At 47.1% G+C, this 9,169-nt stretch overlaps 1 protein-coding gene across 1 annotated transcript in view; it reads left to right on the top strand.

Moving 5' to 3' along the window:
* Positions 1-1,868: 1,868 nt before the first annotated feature.
* Positions 1,869-9,169, top strand: part of VANGL1 (VANGL planar cell polarity protein 1) — a 34,403-nt gene continuing 27,102 nt past the window's right edge. Inside the window, exon 1 of the mRNA XM_023515469.1 lies at positions 1,869-2,180. Coding sequence (XP_023371237.1) covers positions 2,082-2,180 — 99 coding nt within the window. The 5' untranslated portion in view covers positions 1,869-2,081. The remainder of the gene's footprint in view (positions 2,181-9,169) is intronic.

Below are 9,169 nucleotides of genomic sequence, written 5' to 3'. Positions count from 1 at the left end.
AAGCAGGTGAGAGAGCAGCAGAGCTCAGAGCGGAAAGGAAGTGAGACTAAGGAGCTAGACGCTCCTGGAGATTGCGGCTGAAAATGATAACAGACAGAGCAGGCAGATAAAGAGTGCGCTTCAAGGAGAAACTGCCTTGCCAAGTACCCAGCTAGTTAGAGCCCAGTTCTGTCTTGATGGCAAGTGGCCCACAGGTGAGTCTCGTGGTGGGAAGGCCGGCACAGGCACAGGCTGTCTGCTCTGTTTCTCTCTAACTTTTCTCTTACTGAGAAAGACAGGAGAAGGCGGGATTTTCATAAATGACAGAAGGAATCCTGACTCCACCAACTTTCATTTAGCTAGAATATCTGGAGCTTATGGGGCCTGCTCTCACGGTTGTGAGCTCGTTTAGTCTTCACAGCAACCCTGATATTTGTATTTCATAGATTCATGTTTAAATAGGTTTAATTTGACTGAGGTCCCATAGCTACTCTAAGCAAGTCAAGCCCGAGATTGGAACCCAGCTTCAGGTACTGTGTCTGCTTATATTTTCAGGTCACCCCTGTGACCTGGTGGCCGGGTTGGTTGATTATTTCCCTTTGATATAGAAGATGAGGCTTAAGGCAGGGGGGCTTGGTCCAGGTTGTACTTAATAGTGGCTGAACTCAGGCTTCCCCATGGCTAACTTTGGGCTCTTGGTGGCAGAGGAGATGTGAAATGATGAGTCTGGATGTCCAGACAAGGGAGGCTGGCAGGGCGGGCAGACCTTGGGAGTGAATGCGCCTCCCTTCCAGACAGAGAGAAGGCTGAGGGCAAACGCATCCTAGCTAGTGCGTATGTGAGGTTCTGGGGGCTGTGTTGGTGGGTCGCTGAGGCCGATTCCCTGCAGACGTGTAGCTGGGGTCAGGGAGAGTTGGCTCCTCCCAGGAGGGGTAGAGGTATGGCCTTAGCAGCTCCTTTGTTTTTTCTTCACACTTATCTCACTGGCTGTGTTTGCAGTTTCTGCTTCCAGGGGCCCCAGAGAAGGAACTCTTGTTGGACTGAGACTCTCTCTGGGGTAAGGGATGTAAGGAGAGACAGAACTTGGGAACTTGTAGATCTCAGTTTTCTAAAAGTAAAGATTCAGCGAGTGGGAGCTCAGGAATGTACATGGAAATGTTTCCAATTTATTTTTATTGCAAAGCAGTATCTAATGAAAATGTGGGAAAAGACCCAGGAGCCTGCAACTAATAAATCACCTGCTTTCATTTTCTGCGGCCCCCTCTAATCTGAGTCCTTACGTAAGGGATTTTATACAGTGGTAACTGAAATGTAGATTCACTGTGTACCTACAATTCTGTGTCCTGCTTTTAAAATTTATAATTATTCATAATTATTGTTTTAAACAGTTATGTGATATTTCTTTGGGTGAATGAACCACGTTTTCCTTAAATGTTCCTCTGTTTTTTGAGGCATTTAGATTGTTTCTAGTTTTTTACTATTGTAGACAATGAAGTCATAATAACTTCTCTTTCAAAAAGAAAATAGTTTCCTAAGATAAGTTCTCAGGAGATGGAGAATTTTTAAAAATTGACTTTTGGGAATAAGACCGAGTCCCCTTAAAAGTGATTTCTGTGGGAATTGTTTTTATAACCAGTGACCTGGCAGTGGGGGCTGTAGATGGGGGAGTCACTTCCCACAAGCTAAAGCTGGTGAGTGAGCTCAGGAAATGGACCAGCGCCCGGGTCTCTCCCACCTCCGGCTCTCCTGCTGCCGTGATGGGGGTTCAGCATGCTTGGCACCTACCCTGTCTCCCTCCCAGAACCTGAGAAAGCTCATTGGCCCATGAGTGGAGCATTTAGAGCTTCTCCTGGCTCACTGGGTCCATAGAGACTCCAGAGAGGTGCCTGTGGCTGTTGTCTTTTTATCTTTCGGCCCCATTAAGGTTGGCTTTGAAGGTTGACATCTTTTTTTTCTCCCTTTTCCCCAGAATTGGTTGCTATTGAAGTGTGCCTCCTGTGATTCGCAGACTCCTTGAGCTTTTAGGAGTCCAGTAGGTGAACATCTCTACCTCTAAGGAGAAACAGTACCTGCTCCTCCATCAAGCTGAGCTCTCCATTGCTATGGATACCGAATCCACATATTCTGGGTATTCTTACTATTCAAGTCATTCGAAAAAATCTCACAGACAAGGGTATGTAAGCTATTTATTATTCTACTTGTCCTTTTGAGGAAACCTGCAAGGGTCGATGGGACTTTCTGGCCTCTGTTCAAACAGCAGTTCAAGTGCTGGAGCTTCAGCCCATTGGTGTGAGAGAAGCTGAGCTTTCAGAGTGTTCCCATGCTTGGTAATAACTACACCTCCAATTTATATTGTATAGCCACCCTTAGAATTGATGACCTTAATTTCTCACAACTGATTTTAAATTAAAGTTTCTCCCTGCAGTGGAAATGTTTTTCATTCTCAGTACTTTTCATAGATGTTAATTTTTTCAGAGTTTTACCCAGAATGTAAATAAAAGTTTTTCAAGAGTGTTCATTTGTGGTTGCTTTTCACCTAAAGCTGTTGACTTACTGTCCATTATGCTTTTGCCTTGAGGCTTCTACACTGAGCTGGTGGGTGTGGCCTGGCGCCTCATTTCTCTTTGCCTGCCCTTTACGTGAGCAAGCCCAGGTTTTGAAAATGCTTTCCTGAGTGATGGCGGCAAATTCTCCTCCTCTGCAAAATACAGGTCTGCACGGGTACTGAGCCTGCTGTGTGCTGCCCTCTGAATGTCTGCAGAGTAGAGGAGTGAGTCAGGGAAGAAGTAAATGAATAAATATGGGGTCCTGCGCTGGTTAGGAATGCAGGTGTTAAGTTGTAATGCTGCCACTCACCTGGCCTCCTCATCTGTGAAATGGATATAGCAGTCCCCTCCTTACAGGGCTATTAGAGGATAAGTAAGTTAGTACGTGTAAAGCGTGTATCACACCATGGGTAGGTCACTAACCAGTGCTGTATTAATAGCAATACAGGTCTTAGCATTTCAGCTTCATGTTCCAAGGTACCAACTGGCCCCAGCCCAAATGTCCACCTGTGATCACAGCTCTGCGCTGGCTTGGGCATAGTGATTTTAAAAAGGCATTTCCTTGACCGAGCCATTCCTCCCACATGCAGCTGAATGCAGAGTGGGATTTTGTTTTATCAAACAGTAATGCCATATGCATATCTGATTTACTTATTGATCCACAAGCCCAGGTGGATGTCCACACAGGGAGGTCTGGGAGAGTGTTCTCCCAGGCGGGCGTGGTCATCCACGGGGCGGGGGCTCAGCCAGACCTGGTGACTGACAGCAGTGTGTGTGTGTTATATCTTTGTGTATACATTCAATTTTTTTACGAGTATGCATTTTGTAATTTAAAAAAAGGAAAGGTTTTCAAAGATTATTTCATGACATGAGAAAATGTTCATGAGACCATGTTATGAAAACAGTATTCAAAATTTTGTACATTGTAGAAGTTCTGTATACAATGATAGAGTGACTGTTAGCATACTGACCAAGCCTGTCTCTGATGATAGGATTGTGGATGGCGTTTTCTTTTTAACGTTCATCATTTTCTACATCATTATGTATTGCTCTAATAATCATAAGGATTTGGGAGAAGAGATGAAAACGAGCTTGTTCTGTAGCCCAGTGTGGGAAGCAGAAGGAGTTAAGGGCAGAGCCCAGATCCCGAGAAAGTCAGAAACCTCCTGCAATAAGAATTTAATCACAGATTTCCACCTGTGAGTAAACTTATCAGATTTGATTATGAAATAGCAGACAATAGTTATTTTAAAATACCAAATCCTTGGGATTAGCTGGAAAAAACTACTCCCTTGTCAGTGTACCAGGCATCCCTTATATGCAGCTCAGGACGGGAGCATGGCTTTGGGGTTCTCTTGGCGCTTGGGGAGGAATAGCAGAGGATGGCTGTAGCATTCTGGTAGGAGCTGTCCCTCGCCCTCCTGTGTCTAGACTGCTGTCCCCACATCCATGCTTCAGGGCCCATTGGTACACTCTGTTGTTTCCTAAGGCCGCTTGGGCCCTCAGACATCGATGCTCCAGTGCCCTGTGGGAACTTTAAGAGACTATAACTTTCAATTAAAACAACATGCAGAACTCTTAGTGCATTCTTGGACCCATGTGGAAAGTACTTGGCGACTGTTAATACAAGCTAAGACTTTTAATCAGTTAATCAAGGAATGTTACTGAACGCCTCCTCTGAGGAAAGCTCTGAGTCAGCGGATGAACCCTGGAGATGGGTAGGTGGGTGTGCTCCGTGGGATCTTGGCCGGTGAATTCTCCACCTGAAAGTAGAGAGGCTGTAGCAACTGTGGGGGTGAAGGTTGTCATCCCTAGACAGTATGTGCTGAGCAGTACTTTCCCCAGTGTAAAGAAAGTCGGCAGTAACAGCACCCTCCACAGGCCTGAGAGCCGGGCCTGCACCCAGCCACTGGCACTGGCTCCCAGGAGCGTCCCTGTGAAGGCCCCTCTGCCTGGGGATTTGTTGGGAGCTTGTATGGAAGAGAAGGAAAGCGGGGAGAGGAACCTTGCTTTTTGGTCATTTTAGTAGAACTTTAACTCAGAGAGGAATAGGGAAATGCGCCCAGCTTGATATGCCTGATGATACCCTGGTCATCTTGGAGGTCTGGCCGGGTTTCAAGCCAATGACAAGTGACTCTTTTCTAACAAAGAGGTCAGTGGCCTGGTTTTGTGATCCCTGCATTCTCCAGAGGGTGTCCAGTTAACTTGCTGGGAAAATGGTGCAGACTCATGCCGACCTCATCTCACCTTTGGGTCTAGAGTGTGAGTGCCCTGATTTCACATATTGCAGCTGCCGCTATGGCGATGGCCACTTTGGGAGTGTCTGTGAGGGCCCTCACACTCATTGCCTTTCCCCACAGCAGTCCTGGAATGGTGGGAGACAGTAGCCCCGTTTTACAGAGACACAGAGGTATTTTCCTTGAGTTCTTAGGTTAGTAGGTACCCTCAGCAGGTTTGGGGCCCAATGTATTATTTCTTTGGAAGGGAAATACCACTTTTTGAAAAGGGAAATGAAGTGAAAATTAACTAATTTTACTAAAATCCATAAAAAGAGAGCTCCTGTGCAGTGGAAGAATCAGTATCTCTGCTTTAGGGCTTTTTTGGAGCCTGCTCTGTGCCACCCTCCCTGCGCAGTCAGAGCCAGGAGGAAGCGGCCAGGCCCCGGCAGGCAGTGGAGAGAAAGGACAGGTCGTGGGTGGTGGGAGAGGAGGAAAGGGAGGAGTAACCGGTGGGGCCGCTTTCCCCAAATAGAAATAGACAAACAACAGGAATGGGACTAAATCATCTTCCCAGGAAATGCTGACTGTAAGTGGGGATGGTGTGCAAATAGAGGGATTCTGACTAGAGCCAGGGGGGCTACAGCAGCCCCCAAGGGCTCAGCTTTGCACTCGCCCACATTGGTGCATTTGCACTCACACACGCGGTTAAGACACGCCGGGCCTCCTGCGTGCCACATGCACACACACGCACACAGTGCTTATCTTTACTCAACACGGGCAGGCAGGTGTCCCCTGGAGACAGGTTCAGAGATCAGGGTACAGAGTAAGATTCCCATGGCTGACCCAGCTGCCCAGCAGAGGCACACAGGTGATCCAGAGCACTGGGGCAGAGTGGGGAGGCACACACGTGTGCCGTGGCTATGACACCCCTCTCCGTGTTTGGTAGTCAGAGTGCCCTGGTATTTCCCTCCTCTGAGATGCCAGGAGCTGATTGTCATCACCGGGGAACCCTCGCTCAGCGTTTACGGGGACTTGCAGCCTCTGGAGCCAGCGGGGTGAGTGCCTGGGTACGTGTCCCAGTAGGCGGCCACACCGAGACGGGGGCTCTGCAAGCAGGAAAGCCCTGAGCAGCAGTGTTTTTGTTGGATGTCACTCGGACGGCCTGGCTTGGTCCAGAGACCCTTCTGGAGCAGTCATTTAGCCCCAGAGATTTCTTATAAAATTTTCTAAGAAATTTTTCCAATAAAAGCTGTCAAACAGGTCTCGGTCCCGTGGTGACCAGGATGACCAGCAGCCCCAAGCCTAGTGTGGTGCTGGTGCCGAGCAGATGTGACCTGCCACCCGTCCACCTCTCACATGACAGTGGGTGGGGGCTCTCGGCTCTGGGCACCCTCGGACGTGATCGCACCCTGTCCTGAGCCTGCCTCTGTGCTTCATCCACATAATGGTATTTTATTAAAGAAGCACTGCGTGCTGTAACATCGTGTGGCTGACCATTACACTCAGGGCTCCCACCATTATGCTCCTGCTGTATACAGGATGTCTTACTCATGCGCAGACTTCCAAGCAATCACTGCAGCAGCCTCTTCCGCCAGGAGCATTTGCATGGGAGAATCCTGGGGAAGGCTTCCTGGACCACCCGGGACCTAGTCACCTGGGATACTGGTGGAAAGTGTGGATTCCTGTGTCTCCTTTCCAGGCATATTCTACTGGGGTGTGGCCAACAAATCTGCCCTTGAGTTCATACCCTGGTGGTTTGCCCGCATGCTTTTTTAAGTCTAAGAAGCATTGGTTTAGGATTTCAGCCTCCCAAGAGAGGATTAGAAACCCTCCTTGGCTTATCAGATAATGAGTTCTTATCTGGTTTACCTCAGATGTTACCAGGGAAATTGTTAGACACTTAGGTGTCCCTGGGCCCTCTGAAAGCCAGGCTGGGAGGGTTGGTGGTTTGGAGCTCTGGCTGGCCACAGAGAGGCTGTTTTCATCCCTGGGTGCCCCTCCTCACCTGCTCTCTGCCCTGGTGGTGTTCCAGCTCCAGGAACTGATACTCAGTAAAAGAATTCTGATTTCCAGCGGAATTTGTGCTGTCACAGGATTTGACCTGCAGAACTAGTGAATAGCTAGATGGGTTAGGTGAGCATGTGACTTGGATGGTGGCCTGGAGAGTGACAAATGCGAGAGCAGTGGGGAAAGTGGAAACGGGTTAAGGTGGGAGAGGGCCTCATCCATCTGGCCGAAGGAGGGGCCCGTGGAGTAGCCATTCTGGACTCCGCCTGGTGCTCATTCTGAAGACTGAACAAGCACATGGGAGCATGGGAGATCTCTCCCCAGTTGTTTATTGTTTCTCACGGTGACTGCCCTTTGAAGTGATTGTCTTTGAGAAGCCTGAGTGCTGGGCACACAGCTTTGTGCTTCTAAGGTCACCGTCCAATCGTGACTCCTGGCCGTAGCTGCAAAGGCATATTTCATAGCTCTAATTGTTTGTCAGATGGAAGGGTATGGGGATGAGCATCAGGGATACTTAGGCTGTAAAATCTTCCTATTGCTCTTCAAAATATTGCAGTGTAGTGGGTTTTAATAGAGGTGGTGGCAACACACCTAGAATCAGATCCTTCTCTGCAACTTACTACAACTTTGGGAAGTCACTTAAACTCTGTGAGCCACAGTTTCCTCATTTGTAAAATTGGGGAAATAATATTGGCATGATGGGGTCATTGTTAGAATGGAGTGAAATTAATATAGTAAAACACTTAGCAAAGTGCTCTCTAAATTGGGATGTGAGGATGGGACGATTGGCGTTATTAGCTACATCTCTAGGTAAATAACTGAACTCTCTCCTTACTTGGTGATTTCCCAGCTGCCTTGTTAAAACACCTGAGTTAACTAGAACACATTCCCAGAGTCTAATTTAATCATAGATTGTAATTATAAATTATGCCCCGGGGTAAAGTTATCACTGAAAGATTCCCTGGGGCCCTGGGAGCCTCCTGCTTCTTTGAAGGAATTAATCAATGCTTATGCCAGGGAGGTATTGATAAGGTAGAAGTTTAATAGGAAGTCTACATGTTTTTTTTTTGGTTAAGCAACAGGTTAATGGGAGATTTGTGTATGGAGGGGAAGGGGATTTGATTGTGTGTTACTAGTTCCATTTACAGCTTTCTCCAAGGTATACTTCCTGTGCTTTACAAAGTCAACACACCACTGACAGACAGCAACAGCAGTCGCGAGAGCTACTGTGTATTAGCACTTCAGCCCTGGTATGGAGCACTGCCAGACTTCATGTGGGAGTTTCATTGTCTCCATTTCACGCACATGGAAACTGAGGTTTTTAAAGGTTGAGTAACTCGTGCAAGGGCACACATCTAGTAGGGACAGAACCAAGATCGATTTGTCTCCAAATCTGCGTGCTCAGAGCTGCTTCTATCCTGCCTGGGAGAGACAGAATGCGGGGAGGTGGCTGTAGGAAGGAGGACTGATATCAAGGTAGCTTGTCGGGGACAGGAGGCTAAGGGAACCTACTGACTTGCTGTAGGTAGCCAGAGGCTGGGGGGCCAGTTTCCATAGGTGGTTATTGGCCAGGATGTGACCTCTGGGCTTGGCCAGGCCGATTGGTTCCTTGTGTCATTTCACGATTGACCCAAGGCAGGGTGTTTTCACAGGGTGTTTTCACAGTCTTCAGAGAAGACCACCCAGCAAGTTCTCTGTGGTAAAACCACCGAGCAGCTTGTTTCCTTAAGGGCCTGCAAACACACAGTCCCTCTGTACCTCTGGTGTCTTTTGTCCTAGTTTGTTTTTGTGGGTGTCTTCAAGTTCAGCTAGAACCTATGGGAAGAACTTTTAGCTTTGAATTTGTAAGAATGAGAAGGAAATGATTCTCTATACTGGTTTAGAATTTCCTTTCTTCTCTTGTCCAAGGGATAGAGTGACAATGTGTTCCGCATTTTTTTGGAAAGATCAAAGCTTAGATAATCTGCAGTGTTGTCCTAATTTAAAAAAAAAATCCTAGAAAATTGGTTTAGGCAAATTAATAACCAAATCAAGTTAATAATTATTATAATAAAATATGCCTTAGCTACACAAAGTCTAAAATTACAACTCTAGGCTTTGGAAAAATAAGATCACCATTGATAAAGGAAAAGTGATAATTGTTGCATTGGGTCTTGAAATGGCGGGAACATAATTAAGCAGGGTGTAAAGATCAACTTACCCTTGGAAGGATGGGTGCATATTGGTGCCACATGTAGTGTGTGTATAGAAATTTCCTAAGTTCAAAATGTAATTTATAATACATCTAAATGAGGCTTGGCACCTGTAGCTCAAGCGCCTAAGGCGCTAGCCACATATACCAGAGCTGGCAGGTTCTAATCCAGCCCAGGCCCGCCAAACAACAATGACAACTACAACCAAAATATAGCTGGATGTTGC

The sequence above is a fragment of the Otolemur garnettii genome, unplaced genomic scaffold (genome assembly GCF_000181295.1).
Source record: "Otolemur garnettii isolate 467f Iridium unplaced genomic scaffold, OtoGar3 scaffold00073, whole genome shotgun sequence".
NCBI classification, from domain to species: Eukaryota; Metazoa; Chordata; class Mammalia; order Primates; family Galagidae; genus Otolemur; species Otolemur garnettii.
The sequence above is the reverse complement of the archived record's forward strand: the minus strand, read 5'-3'. Positions and strand labels throughout refer to the sequence as shown.